A 22,157-nucleotide genomic window follows, 5' to 3' on the forward strand; every position below is an offset into this window, starting at 1 on the left:
AAAAAAAAAAAAAAAAGGAGGGGAAAAGTGGGGAGGAAAAAAGGGAAAAAACAAACTGATGGGAACATCATAATTGTTTATTTCCTTGCCTGACACTTGGCAAAACCTGCAAAACTGAACTACTAGTAGTTTCCCACTTCAGCCCCTGGAGCGTAGCTATAAACTTTTAAACACGAAAAATAATGATATACAGAGACAGCCTTCAATGACCTAAAAGACTATATAAACATTTACATGTAATCTGTGCAACAATGCGCCAAATGTTAAAGGGAAGTTTGTCAGGATTGTACAAAACTGCTTCAGTAACAAAAAACAGGTCAATGGTAAAGATGCAGACCCTTTCCTCACTAGGATCTTCCCTAACCATACAAAGCAAAGCAAATCTTTTAAGGTTTAAAATAAACTTCTTAAAATATCATTTAAATTACCTGTAGGAGTGTTTTCCTTTCCTATACTCTCTCTGAGTTTAGTAAAAGAGGACAAAGACTGACTGCCTAATGTAAAGTGAACTATAAAGAAAAAGGTAACGTATACACTCATTATTTAATGAAGCATTCGGGGTGAATGTCTCAAGGAGCCAGGCAGTACTCTGCATCACTTAGAAATCAGTAAGCACACAACAGTAAATYTTAGAGACTGATTATTCAATTTCTAACTATCAAACCTAAGAACGCTCTTTGCCTGTAAACCTGCATGTTTGTAGGTTTATAAGAACGAATTCAAAGYATCTTACAATACAGAAAATAAAAACAACCTGAATTCATCAGTTTCCAAAGCTGATCTACCAAAGCTTCATTACATAAAGGGGACTCCATGTTCTTTGTAAAAGGTGGATTCTTAGTCAGCATATCCAGAATCTTATGCCTAAAAGAGAAATCAATAGACTATTTTTTAATTAAATCCAAAGAAATACACTAAGAATACAAAGTTCAATTTGCAATATTCTTACAAACATTAATGTTACAAACATTACTTAAGAGTTCTTCCAAAATTTTAAAACTTGAATAACTGATATTTTAAGCTTWTAGCTATTCCTTATGTCTACAACATGCACACAGATTTATCACCAGCAATATAACTTAAAGATAAAATACAAAGTGAAACTAAGGAGGATATTATTAAATAGTATTTCTTAAGAGTTACGTAAAACAGTGTAGACTCCGTCAGTCTTTGGTAAATTAATAGATCTTTTTTGTACGCTGTCTTGATAATTACAAAAGGAGGAGTCACCAYGGCAAATAAACTCCTACTAACACTAAAGAATTAAAAAAATGTTTAAATGCTTATGATTGTGATATAAAACGTCAGCAAAGAAAACACCGACTTGAACACCCTTCTGGAAAGGGACACTGTCAACTTTGAAGCTATGCTGATGTATAAAAATTTTGCATTTACCATCTTTTCCTACATTATTTACACACTGAGCTGAAAGCAGATACTTTTTTCACTTCTTTTAAACCTGTTCTTGAAAACATTTTATGAATGGAAATAACTATTTCTTCCATTATTTATTATTTTAAATCTTTTTCACTGTATAGCTAGCTTCTTTCCTGCATTCTTATAATTTTGGAACATGAAAATTCTGAAAGATCTCTTTTCAGAGGCTTATACACAGTGCTTAACTCAATATTCGAACAAACTTCTCTTGAAAGAGATTAAAAATCCCTTTCTTTCCTAGACGACACCTGCTCTAGTGACTCTAACTGTATACACTATCATTAGCAAAAATTACAACAGTAAAGTAGAGGACAATCATAGAATCAGTAAAGCTGGAAGGGACCTCTGGASATCATCTAGTCCAACCTCCMTGCTCAGCAGGGTCACCTACAGCATGGTAGACAGGGTGGCATCCAGGCGGGCCTTGAAGATCTCCASAGAAGGAGACTCCACAACCTCCCTGGGMAACCTGTGCCAGTGCTCCGTCACTCTCACRSGGAAGAAATTCCCCCKCACGCTCAGGCRGAACTTCCTGTGCTTCAATTTCTGCCCATTGCCTCYTGTCCTGTCACAYGGGACAATTGAAAAGAGTTTGTCCCCGTCCCCTTGACACCCTCCCTTCAGSTACTTATAAACACTGATAAGATCCCCCTTCAGTCTTCTCTTCCYCAGGCTGAGGAGGCCCAGCTCTTGCAGCCATCCCTCGTAGGATAGATGTTCCAGCCCTCTGATCATCTTTGTAGCCCTACGCTGGACTCTCTCCAGTAGCTCCATGTCTCTCTTGTCCTGAGGAGCCCAGAACTGGACATAGTACTCAAGATGAGGCCTCCCCAGGGCTGAGGAGAGTGGTAGGATCTCCTCCCTCAACCTGCTGGCAACACTCCTAATGCACCCCAGGATACCACTGCCCTTCCTGGCCACAAGGGCACATTGCTGGCTCATGGTCAGTTTGTCATCCACCAGCACTCCCATGTCCTTCTCTGCAGAGCTGCTCTCCAGAAGGTCAGCCCCCAGCTTGGACTSSTGCCAAGGGTTATTTTTCCCTAGGTGCAGGACTCTGCACTTGCCCTTGTTGAACTTCATGAGGTTTCTCTACGCCCARCYCTCCAGCCTGTCCAGGTCTCTCTGAATAACAGCACAGCCCTCAGATGCGTCAGCCACTCTTCCCAGCTTGGTGTCATCAGCAAACTTGCTGAGGAGGCACTCTGTSCCCTCATCCAGGTCATTGATGAAAAAGGTGAACAGGATGGGACCCAGTACTGAGCCCTGGGGGMCGCCACTAGCCACAGGCCTCCATCTAGACTCCACGCCACTGATAAYGACCCTCTGAGCTCTGCCTTTCAGCCACTTCTCAATCCACCTCACTGTCCACTCGTCTAACCCACACTTCCTGAGCTTGTCTAGGAGGATGCCATGGGAGACAGGGTCAAAAGCCTTGCTGAAGTCAAGGTACACAACATCCRCTGCTCTCCCCTCATCTACCCAGCCAGTCATTCCAYCAGAGAAGGCTCTCAGGTTGGTTAAGCAGGCTTTCCCCTTGGTGAATCCATGCTGGCTACTCCTGATCACCACCTTCTCCTCCATATGTCTGGAGAGGACATCCAGAAYGAGCTGTTCCACCACCTTTCCAGGGATGGAGGTGAGGCTGACCGGCCTGTAGTTGCCTGGGTCCTCCTCCTTGCCCTTTTTGAAGACTGCAATGACACTGGCTTTCTTCCAGTCCTCAGGCACCTCTCCAGTTCTCCAGGACCTTTCAAAGGTGATGGAGAGCGGCCTGGCAACAACATCTGCCAGCTCCCTCAGTACCCGTGGGTGCATCCCATCCGGGCCCATAGATTTTTGGATGTCTAGCCTGCCGAGAAGGTCTCTAATCCTATCCTCCTCAACCAAAGGAAAGTCTTCCCTTCTCCAGACTTTCTCCCTCATGTCCAGGCTGCAGGATTCATGGGGCTGCCCTTAGCAGTGAGGGCTGAAGCCAAGAAGGCATTCAGTAATTCTGCCTTCTCTGTATCCCTTGTCACCAGGACCCCCACCCCATTCAGTAGCAGGCCCACATTTTCCCTAGTCCTCCTCTTGCTGCTGATGTATTTGAAGAAGCCTTTCCTGTTGTCCTTGACATCCCTTGCCAGACTCAATTCCAGCTGGGCCTTAGCCTTCCTTGCAGCATCTCTACATACTCTGACTGCATTCCTATAATTCTCCCRAGTAGCCTGTCCCCTCTTCCACATTCTGTGTATCTTCTTCTTCTGTCTGAATTTGGCCAAGAGCTCCTTGTTCACCCATGCGGGTCTCCTGACCCTTATGCTGCACTTCTTCCTCATAGGGATGCACCACTCTTGATCTTGGAGGAAGTGATGTTTCAATACTAGCCAGCTCTCCTGGACCCCCCTTCCTTCTAGGGCCTTAACCCATGAGACTCCACCAGTTAGGTCTCTGAAGGGCCCAAAGYCTGCTCTYCTGAAGTCCAGGGTTGCAATCCTGTTTGTTGCCTTAGTTCTAGCAAGTATGTTCTTTTAAAAAAACAACCAGAAAGTAAAAGTAACACTATTATAGTAACACTATATAACACCAATCTTCGAAATTCAGCATTGTAATAGTGATTAGAAACAGGAAACACTGGGGAAAAGAACAGTTAGAAACTTGTGTGTTCAGAGGTTTCTAATGCRTGTGCTGAAGTATCCAGTCACTCACTGACTACAGCAATGTTGAAAGAAACGGGCAATACTAGAGTTTACACCACATTTTCACATRTTATCCTTTCACCCTATCTACAGCCTAACAATTGTGTTACAGTGTTGCTGGCAAAGCTTAATACATATTATGTATCAATCTTTGTCTTTCCTAAATATCACAAGATCTTTTTACCATATGGAATATGGTAGAAGGTAGAAATTACTATTAGATTGGTATACATCATTTGTCAGTATGAAATCTAACTTCAGTCATTCACCAGAGAAGTAGAACATGAAAGACAAATTATATATATGTGTGTGTGTGTGTGTGTGTGTGTGTGTGTACACACATATGTGTGTACACACACACACACACATATATATATATATAAAAAAAATGGAGTGTGGAAACTAAGTATATTCATTTTTGAAACGTAAACTGTAGAAAGATCAAAACAAGCTTCAATTTATATAAAATCATAAAACTGTATTCTCTATTTGTTAAGAAGTATTAAGTCCTTAAGGTTTGGATCTGTAAATTTTTAAAGCCTGAAATAAAGAAGTATCATTCCCTCCACTTTTTTTTAGTGATACCAGGCTAGTATGGTTATTGACACACTAACCTTATGTAGGGTACAGGATCATTCTGAACCATAGTGAGCAGCCACTGCAGTTCTTCGTAGCTCCTATCAACTGCAAGGAAAAATAAAATGGCTATAAGCATAGAGAAACTGAAATGGGTTTGATCAAGATGATCACAAATTCCTGAATTAGAACATGAAAAGGTTACCATTTCTCAGCTGAATCACTAAAACTATTAAGAAATTGCACTGTATTAATGATGACGTTTATTATATAAAGTCCAAAATCTTCAACATCAACACATTCAAATATTCTTTCAACATTCTAAAGCATAATATTTTCTATAAGGAATACAAAAGATACAATTTTCGTAAGTATAAAAAAGAATATGTGACAGATCCTCATCCATAAATAGCACAGAAAGGACTACAGGACTTACCTATTACAGTAAGCATACTCCTCCTTGTAGCCTTCCTTAATTTCTGAAACAGTATGCTTAGTAATGAAAATATATTTTGAAAGTTAGCACACACTTCTAGAAAACTGCTGCCTGACATTATTTTAAATTAACTAGTTGATCCTGTTTCTAACTTAAATTATGTTACAAAAATCCTTTGATTGTCACAGKAACATTACATAAAAAAGTCTTTCATTTTTAGGTAACCAGTAATAATAATATCTGGTATTTTTTCTACTTTGTATTTTTTTTTCCTCAAATGCATAATTACAATAGTCTACAGCTGTATTCTCATTTCCTCGAAACAAGGAAGAGCTCGCTTAGGCTTTGGTTTAGTTCAGATTAGGGGTGCATTAATGATTCCTGTAGAGACAGTTCCAAACGTATTTCTGTTGCTTTCTATTTCATCATCTCTAATAACTGTATTTCTTTTTTTCTGAATCTAGCGTATTTTCAGTTCCAAATACTTTAGTTCAACTTCCCTTCCTAATTTCAGTAATTTTTCAGTCAATAATTCTCAAATACAACTTTTCGAGTCTAACCAAATATACTTCTTATTGCTCCTTTGCTATTTCAATATGGCAAGTTGCTTTCAAAGGAAGAGGTAATTCAGTTTAGAATTATATTAAGAGAATCAGCACTTGAAGATTATTTTACATAAAGAAGTTACTGATTAGATTTATTCCTTTAATACTTTGAGTAATCAGCGCAGATGATCTTTTTGGGCAGGCAATGAAAATACATCATAATACTGCTTAAAGGAAGGCTGAGCAAGTCAGCAGCTTGCAATTGAGCTGTTCTTCCTGCAAGCCAACAAGAACCAAACTGGTTGCACCGAAGAGGCACTGAACCTAATGACTATACCCTGCCTTTAAACAGGGTTTATTAGCTCAGGTTCTGCACTGTGTAAATCACAGCTACCCAGTTTTGGTCAGTTCTGAATGATGCCAGAGCAAATTTGTATCTGCTCAAACCAGAACCACAATGTCAGATTTGCCTTAAAAAATCAGAGAAAACCTTAAAAAAGGCTATGTCTGGGACACGCTTTTAAGGGCTTATGACTGTCTGTGCTCAACTATAGGAATACAAAGCTGTTTTGCTTCACGGGGTGGAGTGAGAATACTCGTCGAAGTATTCCTATTAGCATTAAGTATCACAGAACTAATAAATCTGCAGAGATAGACATTATTTAGTTTCTACATAAGTTTGGGAACTTTTCTCAATCAATACAAATACAATCACGCAGCAAAATCCCACAACATCTGTGAGCACATTAAATCAAAATTATGAAAAAAAGCTACAATTGTTTGGATTGATAATGGGAAGGGTTTTGAAATGGCCTTTGACTAGAGAATGCACAATCTAAGAAATGAATCCTGTATTCTTACGGCGCTGGATAACAGAACCAAGAAATACCACCCTTTTGGGGTAAAATGTCTTTTTTACTTCCTAGACTTATTTGTGCTTGAAATAAAATAAGTATTCCCTGACATCTGCCTTGCAGCATAAATTATATGTTAGACTTCAAAAAATTTGCTACTAAGGCATTTAACCTGTTCTTCAAATATAGTAACTACCTAACTTTGGGGGGAGCAAAACCAAATCAAATCTGCCATTGGCAGAATAAATCTTACTAGCCTCAAGATAGATATGTAGCTCTTCATACTCCTAGTAGACATAAAAGTGACTTGATCTTTTTCTGAAGTAAAAAATCTCTTGGCGTTTTTTGAATTACAAGAATTGTTTATCAGTTCTCAAYTGACAGCAGAGCATCTGAAACTCTGAACTTTAACATTCAGGAGACTAGATAAACATGGATATTCATTTAGAACAGTTGTTACTTCTTACAAACAAGCAATTGCTTTGAGGTATATGTATAACTTTTAAGTCATGCAACAATCAGAAGCTACTTTTTAAAAATTAATAAATCCTGTTCACTTCCAGCCAGTTTAGATCACTGTCCTAGCTCTTACACGGTGCCTCAAGCATTTTATGGAGTTACCATTTCTCAAAAAAAGTCTTACTATTAACAGCAAAGAAAACAACCTGATTTCCAYAGAGAAATGATTTCTTTTAAAGTAACTTTAAAAAGTCAGCTATTCCTGCCACAAGTTGATACAAAAACATGGGAGTTCCACACTGTCCCAGAAAATACAGACCTTCCTTTTTATGGAAATAACAAAATCAGCCAGCTTCCTCTGTAAGAACTGTTTAAAAGCCAACTTTGGCAAAGCAACAGGCATTAGACAGCTGATGTTTTAYGTCCAGTATGAACTGGAAACCAGGTAAGTGGAACAATGAGCATCAGACCTCTTGGCAATAGATGGCCAATCATTTCTTCTTCCAGAGGCGTTGTACTCTGCAAGAAAAGTGCTGCTGACTTCTTTATGGATAACTGAAAAAAGCACACTGAGCTTTCAAATCTACCCCTCTGCCAAAAAGCTACCAGTCTTACAGCAGAAACAGAAGCTAATTTACTACGAAGTGCTATATTTGACAACAGAAACTGATGACAAGTTAAGACAGAAGGCTGCGTTGTGAATGGCAGTGACTTTGCAGCAAGCATATATCTGCTTCTGCTACCTCTGCACCAGAGAAAAAAGCCTTCGGCATGGGGTAGGGCACATAGGTACAGTAATAACATAATGTATCACATCAGATCTGAAAGAAAGCTCAGTCACAACATATCTTTATTTCAATCACTGACTCCTTTTCTTCATGTCTTTCTACTGATCTTTCCCATTCAAGTTTTACCTTCCTGTATTTACAGAGTATTTCAGGCAACTTATCCAATCTTGCTTGTACAGCAAGTCAGTTGACTAGCTCTTTTAAAGATGTAATGTATTACTTTGCAATACAAACATTTTTCTTACCCAAGTCGTTAACTATAAACACCATCCATAAAAGGTCAAGAATTTAATGAGAAAACATTATTTCTATCAGTTTGTCTGTCCAAAGGGTGGGATGAATCAGTGAGGAGATTATTCTAAAGGAATCCAGCTGATGAGTAAGCTTTCCATCCTCCAGCAAATTTTTCCACTAACTCTACGAAGGGAGACACAGTGAGCTGTGCCACAGAGAGATACACAGCGTCACTGGAGTTATCAGTTCTAGCTAGACATCATCAGTAGGCCATCATGCAATCCATCTGGGATGAGTTTTGGATCCAGAATGCTGGCTCAATTACAAGACTGAGGAGCGAGGATGATGTCCCATGTGCAGCCTCCCTTGAGGCTACTAGTTTTTCTTCCCAAGAGGCTGCTTTCAGTCTGTAGGAGCAGGTCAGAATTCCCTCAGATACACATACAGTCACCTGTAAGACTCAAACTGCCTTTAAATCTGTCATTGTCTACCTGGTTTGAGAAGCGTTTGGACAGAATGACAGATGTAAGACCAAAGTAATCAACTCTTTATCAAGAAAAGAGAAAACAATAATTCATGAAGAATGAAAGGGCATCTCACTATTATTTTGAAAATGAAAAGATGAAATTTGAGAAAGAAAAAGAAATAGTCTAGGACCAATTATTCTGCTCACARATGAAGAATTTCAAGGTCCTGGCACATTGATAGGGATAACCCTTCAAACACAAGAATCATAGAACGGCAAGGYTGGAAGGGACCTCTGGAGATCATCTAGTCCACCCCTCAGCATAGCCCATATGGGGACTGAACCCACGACCTTGGCATTAGCAGCACCACGCTCTAACCAGCTGAGCTAAGAATCGCTACAAATTTGCTGCACAAAGACAAGTAAATGAATAGATCAGACTAGTACACTAAACCTATTTACTTTTATAAAATGAGCATCATTAGACAGAATTTCTGATTGTAGCTTTCTTGATTGCAATTTGAAGTTAAAATTCAATCCTGACAAATTTTCCAGAAACACAGTATTTTTTTCAAAGATCTGCCACACTCAAATAAAAGCAATATTTAAAAATTTGAAACATCTCACATACCTAAGGTATGTATAGAGAATGGCAAAGCACATTTAGTGAATAATCTTCAAATAATCTAAGCTTCCAAAATTACACACATAAAATGAATGCAATTTGCAAAATAAAGAGATTAGTAAGAAGATAAAGCAAAAATTCTGACTAGTAATTACGGATGAAGTCAACTGAATCAAAAAGACTCAAAATGAGGCATTAAAAGAAATATCCAGTATCCCTTACCACTATTTGTCATGCTGTCTACTCATTATGTCAAAACTTCAAATATCTGATTTAATTTGCAAAATATACCGAAAAAATGCTCACCACATCTTCATAAAACTTGAATTCTCTAGGACAAAGCATTAATAGCAATCTCAGGTTTTCTTATCAATACAACTGCCATCACACACTCTTCTGGTGGACAATATTTCAACCTAGTATCAATGACGTGATTATTACAGTTTTCTACTACCAACACAAGTTTTACAAATTGACAAAATACTTTAAAAGGTACCTTTTGTATAATCAACAACAGCCTCCAACGCTGCTATTCGGACATCTACAAAATGCCCATATTCTGCATATGACTTAAAGAGAGCAGGATCACTTGGGACATGGCCATTCTTCTGAAGCACTCGAATAGCCTTTAAACAGCTAGATTTGATGGAAAAAAGATTTAGATGAGGTTTCTAGAAAACCAGCCATGAAGAATAAAGTTATTTTCTTCAAAATAATTAATAACTACTCTTCCAATTCTTCAACAACCAAGTTGTTCAAATTGACATGTTACAGTTATTTTCATAGCATTAACACAGAACTCATTAATTCTGAATTAGGCAGAAACATTGGAAAAAAAAAATCCCTACTGTGTCAAAGTCAGAGTTTGGTTTCAGCAGAACCATACTAACTTATACAGAAAACATAGGGCAGATATCATTACCATGTTATCTTTTATAAAACTTTCATAAATGTTCTACAATTAACAGATTTACAGATGCACAAGCATGAAAATTTAATCCTGCTATTAAAACTTCAGACTGCTAGAATTTATGTTATGAATAAGCAATCACGAAAAAAATTATGTTACCAATTTTCAAAAATAAGAAAGAATTTGCCACATAAAGCTCAGGCAAGTAAGCTAAAATCTCACCAAACTACTAACTGCAGAGTCTACAGAAAAACAAAAAACTTGCACTAGCATGTCTACTCTCTTTATATTTACAGGAATTATTAAAGCACACCTGACTGTAATGGTATGCCTGTAGCTAGGAAGAAGCTTCTCCATATTTAGGAACCGGGTAATTTCCTCAAGAATAAGTCGAACATCAGGATTTAAGTTATCCAACGTTCGAACTTCATTGTTCACACTAACTGCCGGAGTTACAGAGTTGGCTAGGGCATCAATCAGTTCAGCACGATAGTAGTTGTCTGAAAACTAGATAAAAATAGTATTAAAATAAGAATATACATTTTGTTTTTTAAAAAATGAGAAACTTCGAAGCATTGTTATAGGAAAAGATTTTTAAAATAAAAACTGAGTGACAAACTGCATGAGAAACCAAAACAGTTGAATATGTTTGTCTAAATATAGATTTGAGAGAGTGTGAGCAAGCAGACATATTATTAACCACTAATTTTCAATTTGTAACAGAAGTACATTAACAGCAGTACATTAACAGCGATAGATGGATTTATAAAAACAGAAAATCAGGCATAGAAAGTTTTCCAGATCCGGAAAATAAAAGCCATTGTTTCTAAATGTGCTTGTGTTCAGATGTCTAACTCTCTGCCTCTTAGCCTTCTATCAACCCTCTYAGTTCAGCACTCTCAGCTGTGTTACTACAGCATGTGTTTCTACATACAAGAAAGCAAGGCTTTGTTCAAATTAACTTCAGGCACTTCACTGGGAAGATTATATTAGGACCCTAACAGCTGTAGGCTTCCTCTTAGGTGTAGAGATGGAATCTTAAAATCATCTTTGGATTGTAAAGGTCCTTTAATCATCTTTCAGAGCTGATCTATGGCAGAAGAAAATTATGATGATGCTTCTGTCTTAGATACTTTGGTTTAGTGATGGAACAAGAAGAACCTGGGTTTTAGCTGTTATTTAATTAGACAAAGACCAGCTAGTTCTATGAGCAAGACCTGACCTTCAGAATCCACAATCCTAGTCTCATGTATCATCATCAAAAAAAAAAAAAATCCTCTCTCTTTCAGATACTCTTCTCAGGATTAAAAACAAACAACAACCTGAAAAACAAACAGTGCTTTGCTTTATATGCTACATTTATTCAGAAAATGTTAGTGCCCATGTACATTTCTTCAAAACACGAGTCTCTTGAAAGAGAGACAAGGCAAGAAAAATGTACGGAAACGAAGACAGGTAGGTCTTTAGTAAGTCAACAAGCACAAAGAGCTTTGAAGCATCTGAGGAATGCTACCATAGGAATGTCAACTGCTGAATATTCACTAACACTGCTGTTCAGCAGTTTTTTCCAGGTTTTTCAAACTCAGCCAACAGTATCTCCTTTTCATGTGAATGTCCCTCCCAGTATGTATGTACATACCTACCTCTGTGTGTGCGTGTGCATATAAAAGTAAAAAGTGGGTGATTTCACTTGTTCAAAGGGCTTTTTCTAGCTTCCAACTAGCAACCCTTTGCTAGGTATTTGCTKAAGTATTACTGACATAGTAGGTCATATAATACATAAATTAGTCTTTTTTCAACACAAAAGTGAGAGATTAAAATAAATACATTYTTTACCTTATTCTTCCTGTTATCATTATACTTGATCAAATCCAAAATAAACATTAAAACCTCCTTAGGACAGAGGTTGTGAACATCTCTCAGAAGAGCCATGGCAACAGGCATAGTCTGCAATAAAATTAATACTAATATCATTCTTACAATAGCAAAAAAGATATTTACACTGTTAAAATGAGCAATTAATTTTACAATAACAAATCTCTTAAAACTTCTACTTAAATGCTTTTTGGAAGTAACATCATACGCTTTATACTTTTCAGATCAAAGATTTACATAATTACAGAACTATTGCTCAATAAYTAGTCACAGTGTAGGCAGACTTTGACAAGGCAGTATATCTAAGAAAAGACTCTGATTCAAGGCACAAACACAAAAGTAGCAGACAGAAAACAATGAAACAGAAAATGACAATGGAACTCATTTGGAGATAGACAACTAACTTAGTTCATCAACGAACCTGATGTCTCAGCTCCCATTACTAACAAGGGACATATAGCCAGTATAGTCACTGAAGCCTACGGTCCCATTACCATCAAGGGATATACAGCCAACACAGTCAATGAAGCCTAAAGAGCCAACAGATGCCTTCCTCAGAATGAACTAAATAGCTCCCTGGGTTCTGCTAACATAAATTTAGGAATCTTACTCCAGATCTGTAATCTGGAGACTCTGGATTAAATGTCTTTGGTAAAAAAGCATTAACATTGAAAACAGCAAGAAAGAATGAATAATGAGAAAAAAGGCAGAAAGACACAAAAGACAACMTACGAAACAATGATGGGCAGAAGGATTAAGCAGTTTTGGACAAAATAAGAAAACAAGATTTAAGTTTTCTCCATACTTAGGAATAGGAGATATGGGAAATAAAAACAATATTATCCAATAATWATAACATGAACCTTGAGAAAAAACACTATCATTCATTTTAATGGTTATTCACTGTACAACACCTGAAGCTCCCAATAAAAAACTTGCACTAACATCAAACAAACTACAAACATGACTGACAACTAATAGGGAGGATGAAGCAACACGGAGAAGATTATGCACTATCTTTAACCTTGAAAAAGCCCACCATCTGATGAACAGATTTATGAGATTGTTTCTATTATGAGATCAATTTCATTAATGAACTTAAAAGATCAGCTGACAAACACCTAAAAAAGCAAATGGTTAGCTTTGATACTGTTCAATAAATTCTACTTAAGAATGAGCTCAAAAATATCTGTAAGTGCTGCATTTTTCTGAACAGATGGCTACTTCAGCTACCCAGAAAAAATATTAAAACTTTGGTTAACTAACTTCTGATAAAGATGGAACAGAGGCTGAATAAGAAAGACTTAGTTATTCTGGATTTTTATGAAGAGGTAACGTGACTATGCAATTTGTGTTTCTGTAACTGTCCTCTGTAGAAACATTTTTGTATTTTGACATTTCGTTTATTTAAAAAAMRTCAATAAAAATAAATTTTACCTTTTGCAGAAAATAGCTTTGAAAGTTCATAAAGTTGTTGGTCTTCACAATGTTTGGACAACTCTTACAACAAAACATTCGGGTAAAGAGTGACTTCATGGCTGGTGGTCCTGTCCATGTACTTACCATGGAATTTGCAATCTGTATTATTAGGGTAGAAGGGAAGTCAYATTAACATCACCACTGCAGGTTTAGTTTGGCTGAACAAAAAAACACGTTTCTCATACTAAAAAAAGTGTAATTGCTGAGGATGTTCAGCTCTTCAAATAGATACATATTTCCATCAATACATGATATCAGCTAAGCTTGCATTGCCATCCCCAATATACCTTCTATGCAACAAAGGTAAACTTTATGAAAATGGTTTCACTTGGAGGACATCTGCAACTTATTATCTTTCCATGATAAACTTCTGTTCTTAATTTTCCTTTTTATACATTAGGCAAATATTTGATGTTTATTAAGCCAAGACTTCACAGAAATCAATGATTGAAGAGGCATTTGCAATACCAGCTTCCCAAACGTACCCTGCCAGTAACCTCAACCTGGATTTCAACTAAGCTTCAGCCACCCTAGGAGTAAGAGACCACCCCTAAAGTAAAAGGGAAGTCAACTACCTCTTTAACTTTGACCATGATTCACAAACAGACTGTGCAATGAGACAAAGTTATTGCTATAGTCTGTTTTGGTGTAGGGAAGTAAGGCTGTATAAGGACAAAACTGTGGTAGCGCCTGCCCAAAATCCTGGCTTGGGATATTTATCGTATGGAATAATAGAACTGTAGAAAAGAGTATGTATGCCTCATGACTGTGTGTGTGTCTGTGTGTGTGTACAGGAAGGGGCCAATACATTCTACAACTCAGCAGCAACGTAGAAGATTCCATTCTTACAGAACCTTCACAAACTAAGAAAAAATATATTCATACAACATAGCAGAAGAAAATATAATTGATGATTTCTTGCTAAATTGCTTTAACTTGTTTCAAAGGGCATTACATATGCAATAGAGTAAAAATGGAAGAGGTTATCTGAAAGAGGCAGCTATCAATTTTACCATTTCTCTCATATAAGGTGGGAAGTTTATCATGAAAGCCATGAGACCGGCTAATGAGAAATTTCAGTCGCAGCATGGCATAAAAGCACAGCCACTCAAAATATTACATTGGATCACCATATTTATAAGATATTCAATATTCATTAAAATTTGGATCTAAATTTTTTTAGAATGTACTTCTGTTCATTTTAAGCATTTCATTTTGTAAAATCTTAYAAAGAATATTATTAAGTTAAACAGTAGTATATCCATCACATTTTTATTAACACTTGGTTCTTATCTGACTCTCGTGAATTTATCTTTTGAAATACTAAGTGAATCCAAGTTTTCTGTTCATTCTACTGATATGCTACAGTCTCTAATATTCCAGTTACCTGATTTAAATATATTTGCAAATTCTCCACATCATAAAGTAAATATCTTCCTTGCATTATTTCTACTTAAAAAGACTAAAGGATTTTCCTCAAACACTCTATTTCTGTATCGCKTATTTTTAAGAGCAATACAGCATAAAAATTAGTAACTCATTGAACCTAAAATATAACCGTTACTCTCAGCTATGGACTTCCTCAGTGCCCTTTATCTTTTCTTTTTTTTTTCTTTCTTTCTTTCGTTTTTTTTTTTTTAACACCTTACATCACCACCATCGCAATGGACCTGCATCTACAGATGGAAAATCAACCTGAAAAGTCATGAGAATTAATGCCATAATATAACTATCTTCACTCTTCTCTTTAGGGTCATTTGTTAGGAACTCAGCAAGCACTGTACATCTGTGCATGCACATCTACACATTATCATATATTTCACCACTTGGACACTGGAGAACCATAATATAGTTTATATGAGGTATATGAACATTACACCTCACAAGATATTCACTTATATCCCTATGAACTTCTTTTTCACTGAGAATTCATTAATGTGTTATCTGGCTACTTTATTTCTCAGAGACTGAAGTACTATTATGCAATAAATTACACAGCACATTTACTAAATGTAGTAACTAAAGTTACTTAATGGCGACCATCTATCACTTCTCTGGTATCCAAACAAATAGACCATAATGTTTTACAAAGTAACTGCAGTCTGGCTAGAAGTTGACCTGGTTATGATCATCAGCAGTCAAACTGCCAGAGAATTTCAAGAAAGGACAGAAAAAACAATTAAATTTAAGACACTATAACAATTACTCTTTTAATATTTACTGGAGATAGGCACCTGCATTTTAAATATTCTGAATCAATTCATTATGAATTACACATATTTTAAGTCAGAAACTGGCACAATCAATACTAGTATATACCCTGACACTATCATATCACTGGTTTGTAATGTTAAAACTGATTGTTATAAGTGTATCTTGAATTTTGATTTTCAAAATACATACAAACAATATACTTCCATACACATACTGAATTATTCTCCAGAAGTGCAGGGCAGATGGTAAGCTATACACTAATAATATGAACTCAAACTGTCAAAGGCACTCGTATTTAAGCATGCCTTTTCTAAATGTCTTCACACCATTTATTTGTTTACCTATCCACCTAGTAGTTTTTAGTTTTAATTTTTAATGCTAATCTTGTGTCCACACAATCTTCTTTCTTCAAGACAGGCAATTACTTGGCTTCTTAATATTCAGAAATTCAGATGAATATTACATTTACCTTCTGCCTCTGTTCAATTTGAAACAATAGAGAGCAGCAATTTGAATTCACATCAGACAGATAAATTTTACCACTTCAGATTCCTCAAAACAAAAGCCAAGAAATTTCCCAACAAAAAAAAATGCCTCTGAAAAAATTAAACAAAAGTCTTTTATTTCTGCCACTTAATCTGGAAAAATCCCTTGTGGTTTTCTCGTCTGACATCTCAATTTTGACAATTATGAAAGTGTTCTACAGTCTCCACTTACAGACTAAAATAATACAGCTCTCTCTTCAAATCAGTCCTGTTTTTTTTTTAAAAAAAAAAAAAAAACTTGGCAAACACTTTTAGGAGGCCAAATATCAAGCCAATTTTAAGGATTGTGGTGAGTTTTGCCTCATTTTCAAATGCTTACAATGTCTAGCAGATTTCTTTCGTTACTTCCATCTACACACTCTCACCTTTGCAAGGCAGAAGCAGGCCAGCATTCTCACTCGGTAGAAACACTGCTCTTGTTCTAGTATATCGGTTAGTGCAAGCCGYGATGCTGGAGTCGGGAACTTTTCCAATGCCAGAATGGCTTCCTCCTGAGCCACCACATCTCTCTCATATCGAAGCTGATACTGCCACATGAAATCAGACTGCTCAAATTCAACCTTCCTCAGTACTGACATATCAGGATCTATTCTTATCCAGAGCAAAGGGGAATCAGCACTAAGACAGACATGAAAAACGTTAACAGCTTACAAAATTTCAAGACATTCAAGACAGAAATTAAAAATATATCCTGACTTTTTATTATTTTTGAAATACAGAGAGTCAAACAATCACAAAATAATTAAGGTTGGAAAGGATTTGTAGAGGTCATCTCCAAAATGAGGACCCTCCTGTTCCTAGGATGGCAATTCTGTAACCACCCAGGATGTGCCCAACCCTCAAATTTATTGAGGTGAATGTAGTATTGTAGTATTTTTAAACTTATAGTTCTGAGAAATTTCTGATAAGCTACTGCATAGTCTCAATATACTTAATTCTACTTCCTCAGACACCGTAACTTTCACAGTGGAGCAGAAATTTATCACCTGCTAYAGTTTAAGACCAAAAAATATATCCAACAGAGAAAATCTCATGGTAGTAATCTAGGTTTTTATATTCTAATTTTCATCAATAGACCTGAAAGTGCTTTACAAACATCTGCTAGCATATGGAAAGCTGACAAGGGTAACCACGTATTTGCACAGAATTGCTAGGCCGAATGACTGTGAACTGAACACATCCACAGACAGGACTTAAAGCAGTACCCAAAAGGTGAAAAAGACCATCAAAGTTTTAGCAGCCCCATAGCTAGTTACTCCCATTAAAAGATGTGWTACTATTCATAGAGCACCATGACTGCACAAATCTTTTACAGGAGCGGCAAATATAAATTAAAACTATTAATAAACTCTCTTCCACAGAGTTTGCCATGCAAAAYCAGTAACAGACACTGAATCAGATGAGAAAAGGGAACAAAAAAGGTTATCCAAAATAGCATCTTTATAATATGATACATATTTCTACATACATTCGTAGAATACCTAAAATTATTGTGTGGTTAGTTGCTGAAGAAGAAAGGATAGYGAAAAGAATTCCTCATACAAGYGATTTAGAGGAATAAGAAAGAAAGAAGGTTATTGAATATGCTTAGAGAAGGAAAGTCCAAATGGCACAGAAGAACTGATAGCATTTCAGAACAGAAGAGGAGCAGATGAACTGTAAGGGACTTCCCTAAATATCACATGCAATTCAAAGATAATTCAGAGAAGATAATTAAGGTCTCAGTTCAGTGTAATGCAACARCTGCTTGAATGCAAGTCACCAGAACTATTCACAAAATACATGCTAACTGTTCTCAAACATAATTTAAAAATCATTAATTCATATAGACTTTTCATATAGAAATGATAAATATAGCTTCCTCAATGAAAATATCTCCTATAAAATTATTTGTGGTCATATTCATAGATGAGGTTTAATTTAATGGAAACTCCAGCTCTTTAAACATGACAGTCAATCTACTATTCTTCAAAGAGACACCATCAGTTTTCAACAACATTATTTAGTTTACTTATCAGCCAACAAACAAGCTGCCAACATCTTCAGTATTTTTGAGAGTAACACTGGTTCCAGCTCAAGGAGGAGCAAAATGCATATTTTGCTTTGAGGAAGAATTTGCTTCCATTGAGCTAACCAGTTCCAAATGAAATTAATGCCAACAATAACAACAACTCTTTAGCATATAAATATTAGTACAAAGCACTAACAAATCATTAAGTCAAACCTATCTCAGATTTCAAGAACTTGTCTATCGCAGTGTTAGTTAAATGGTTGTCACTGAGATACAACACATTTACTCTGAATTTGTTCCAAGCAAATTCTATGGCAAGGCAAAAATCACAATCAGCACATCTTTGTTAGGACTTGTTTACATTTTATCTGTAAAGTCACCTCAAAAATATAATCAGAAATGTGTATGAATGAATCAGGGCACATATCCTTTCATATTATCATATTCTTTCACATTATCATGACTGACTCATTTTTTTCCCCAAACTATTTACTAGTTAACCCATACATTTTGCACTACACCAGTATTTTCTCAGCTATAGAAGAAAAGYCTCAATTAAGGCAAAGAAATGCAGTATAGTCTTGAAATCTGCCAGTAAAACTCTACTATCAAATCCTTCAAACTATCATGCTGGAGACTATCAGAATGTGGATCAGTCTCACATTGTAAAACTCCAAACAAATAAACTCACTCCATGGCAGAAAGATCCATGTCCACCTCTTCTCCATTCATCAATGGAATCTTTTTCTTCTTATTTCTATTAAAAAAAATCAAAAAGTAAGATATTTATAAAATTACTATACTAACACAAGTATGTTTAAATGGAGTTCAATTTTGCAAAAGTCTTCTTTGTGTATTTTACCAAACGTAACAATAATGCTCTTTCCAGGAAATTATATTCACAACAAAAAATTAAGAGCTGACAGTGTACCACTTTGTTTAAAAAATAATCATCAATATCTTCCAGTGGTTTAAAATGTCCCAACATGTTTAAAATTACATGTATGCATATAGCATTGAAAAGGAGGAGTCAAAGTAGTTATAAAAATGTATTAGAAATTGAGAGAACCTATTTGGGAAACATGCTATTTTTCTTGATCATTAGGCTTAGCGAACAGCCCTGGCACTCTAAAAGAAAATGAACACAGCATGTTTTATTCAAATACCCTCACTTGAAATAGTCCTTGCTGCCCACATCTTTCTTCCCTCTAACTGAGATATCCCTTCACAGGCACTTCGAATAATCTGATGAAGAGAGCTTTCTCACTCAATTCCTACTCCTATATAAAGAAGTTCTTTATATATTTTAATTTAAAACCTTTACTTATAATTCAGAACTACATATAAAATGTAATGTTTCCCACTACCCATGAAAGGCAAGGAGAGTAGCAAACTCTTTTCTTTTCTCCCCATACATCACAGGTAAATCTTACTCAGCAGAATTACAAAAATACAATTACAAACGTTAAAATGCATACACCTATCATCAATGCAGTATACCTTTTCATATATCCACACTCATATAACTATGCAGTTCATATATTAATTCTTACCTTCTACTTTTAGAATGGCAAGGTATATCATGTTTAAGACTATTTTCTTCAATCTGCAATGTATGGTTGAATGATCCATCAAGTTCTTGCACTGTCACTTTAAGAGGACCCTTAATGTTCAAGAGATTATTTTATTAGCATTAAAAATCATGTTTATTAATGTAACCTCATACAAATAAATTTAAGTAAAATATGGAAAATTGACCCTACCACATATTTCTGAGTTCCAGGAGATGTGTAATCTTGCTTTATTTCCAATTCCAATACGTTCCGTTTTCTATTAAATGCAAAGCTACCATAAAATTTTACCACTCCACTCTGATCCCTAAAAAGTAGTATAGGAAATCTAGGGCAAAATACAGTAGTTATAAACAAACATAACTTTTAGAGTCTTCACTCACTTTTTACATTTGCTTTACGCTTGTTTATTCCTAGAATTTCTTGTGTCAAGAAAATCAGAAAACAAAAACACTAAGCTCCTTCCAGTTCCATCAAAGTTAAAGCATTGTCCTGAGAGAACATTTTCTTTACATAGTTTTTAATGTACATTCATATAACATACATAAAAAACAGAATATGCTATTCAATATTGTAAAGTACAGTGAAAATTATCTATGAAGAAAAAAGTCATTAATGAAAAATGTGTTGAGCAATTCCAATATGATTTCTTTTGCTATACAATTCAGCTAAATGAAATTCAGGGGAATTCATTAACTTATGTAAGTCATTAACCTATGTTTTCTACTCAGACTACATTTAACTCAATTATTTTATTTTCAGATTTTTCAGATTAGGTCATTGCGTGTGTTCCTAGTCCCAGTAAGACTGGAAACAGGTTAATGATCTCACTCAGCATTTTATCACAACTACTTCAAGTCAACCATTCCTGTGAATTGATTTATCATTATTTGTGTGACAGCCATTACTGCATTTTATTTATAGTAAAACATATATAGTAAAACTAAAACATTAGAATGAGGGGCTTTTTTAGTCCAGCACATGCTCCCAGGTCTGATACCATACGACAAAAGCCAGGAAGCAAAGTCTGGGTTTTTTTATGTCCTGACATTTAAYGCGAGAGTCATAGACTCAGACAGACATCTTATATGACTTTTCTCCCAAAATACGGACTTTTGGCAAGATATCTCAGATAGACTGGTTTTGTTCACAGTGGCTGCCTTTATAGAAGTCCTTGACTTTGACAGAAGATATTTCAAGAGAGTGCTTATGTACAGATAAAACCCCAATACTTTCCAAATGCTTGGCCCTGCTAAGTATGAAAATTAGAATAGGCAATGCAATATATGAAAGATCTAATGGGTATTTATACTTTATGAATACTCCGATCCAGATATAACAATAACATCTCACATTATCTACAAATATTAATTTTAGAGTGGTTTTTAGCTTAGATACTACGAACTATGAAAGTTACTTTTGGTAAAAGTACTTTCAAATAAATAATCCCTGAATACAAATATCTACTTCTGTTTTCTGTTAGAACAATAAGATATGGTTTTGCTGCAGTCATGCATGATTTCACCTGCAGTCATGTTAATTAAAATTACATAYTACAACTACATTTAGTTGGTAAGTAAAGCCCTATAAAATGAAGCAAGTTCAAACTTAGCCTTCTACCAATCTAAAAAAAGGAAATTCCTATTYTGTGATTAATATCACTGAAATTTGAAGAACCTACACACAGGTTTATTTTACCTGAAATTTTAATACTAGTATATGCTACCAAGCAATATATTAGATGTYAGTGTATTTTAAACTGTCAATCAGTGATCTTAAATTACTTATTTCATGGTGATTTACTGGAAATCTCATCTGAAAATGCACCAGACTATAGCATTTTCCATGTTAGACTTCAGCATRTTTCTACAGGCAGTGTCCTCTGGATCCCTTTAGTATAATTTGGCCTYAAATTCCACCAGAGTTCTTGTGCTTCTTTCAAAGTAAAACTTAAAAACACAGCAAACCTTTCTAGTAAAGAACACCCAGAAAGCTAGTACACCCTAAACGATTATGAAAGGAGTGTGAATCTGTGGCTTATATCTATTTCTGAGTCAAAGAACAATGTACTTAAGTGTTTAAAGCAAAGGTATTTCATATCTTTCTTCACATTCCTTTAATAGTGCCAATTAAAAGAAAACAAATTTGTTCTCCACATTAACAATCCAGACCAAGAATAAAAAGGATACACCCACTGCTTTATTAAAGGTTGGATGTCTTTGCCAGAGACATTTGAGATAGATTTCAAAAACCCAGATGTGGAAACCAACATCTGACTCCACATGTGCGACTGGAACTTCTGAGACGAAGCAGTGCTGGCCAGACTCAACAACTTGTTGAAAACCTAAAACGATAAAAAGTTACTTTCATTACTTTCCCCAAGAACTTAATATACAAAATAAGCTCTTCTGTTTAACTGCAGCTGAACTGCAACAAAAAGGCAAATAAACT

At 35.8% G+C, this 22,157-nt stretch overlaps 1 protein-coding gene across 2 annotated transcripts in view; it reads right to left on the reverse strand.

Moving 5' to 3' along the window:
- TAF2 (TATA-box binding protein associated factor 2) overlaps nucleotides 1–22,157 on the reverse strand; it is a 62,125-nt gene that overhangs the window by 16,333 nt on the left and 23,635 nt on the right. For both annotated transcript variants that reach the window (XM_085312998.1, XM_085313073.1), the window contains exons 12-22: nucleotides 21,896–22,050; nucleotides 19,899–20,013; nucleotides 19,689–19,798; nucleotides 18,827–18,892; nucleotides 16,490–16,742; nucleotides 13,324–13,464; nucleotides 11,848–11,958; nucleotides 10,325–10,518; nucleotides 9,598–9,737; nucleotides 4,733–4,802; nucleotides 755–864 (exon numbers count right to left, since the gene is read on the reverse strand). In XM_085312998.1, coding sequence (XP_085169124.1) covers nucleotides 755–864; nucleotides 4,733–4,802; nucleotides 9,598–9,737; nucleotides 10,325–10,518; nucleotides 11,848–11,958; nucleotides 13,324–13,464; nucleotides 16,490–16,742; nucleotides 18,827–18,892; nucleotides 19,689–19,798; nucleotides 19,899–20,013; nucleotides 21,896–22,050 — 1,465 coding nt within the window. The remainder of the gene's footprint in view (nucleotides 1–754; nucleotides 865–4,732; nucleotides 4,803–9,597; nucleotides 9,738–10,324; nucleotides 10,519–11,847; nucleotides 11,959–13,323; nucleotides 13,465–16,489; nucleotides 16,743–18,826; nucleotides 18,893–19,688; nucleotides 19,799–19,898; nucleotides 20,014–21,895; nucleotides 22,051–22,157) is intronic.

The sequence above is a fragment of the Rhea americana genome, unplaced genomic scaffold, assembly GCF_003343005.1.
Source record: "Rhea americana isolate MKP2758 unplaced genomic scaffold, rheAme1 scaffold_0, whole genome shotgun sequence".
NCBI lineage: Eukaryota > Metazoa > Chordata > Aves > Rheiformes > Rheidae > Rhea > Rhea americana.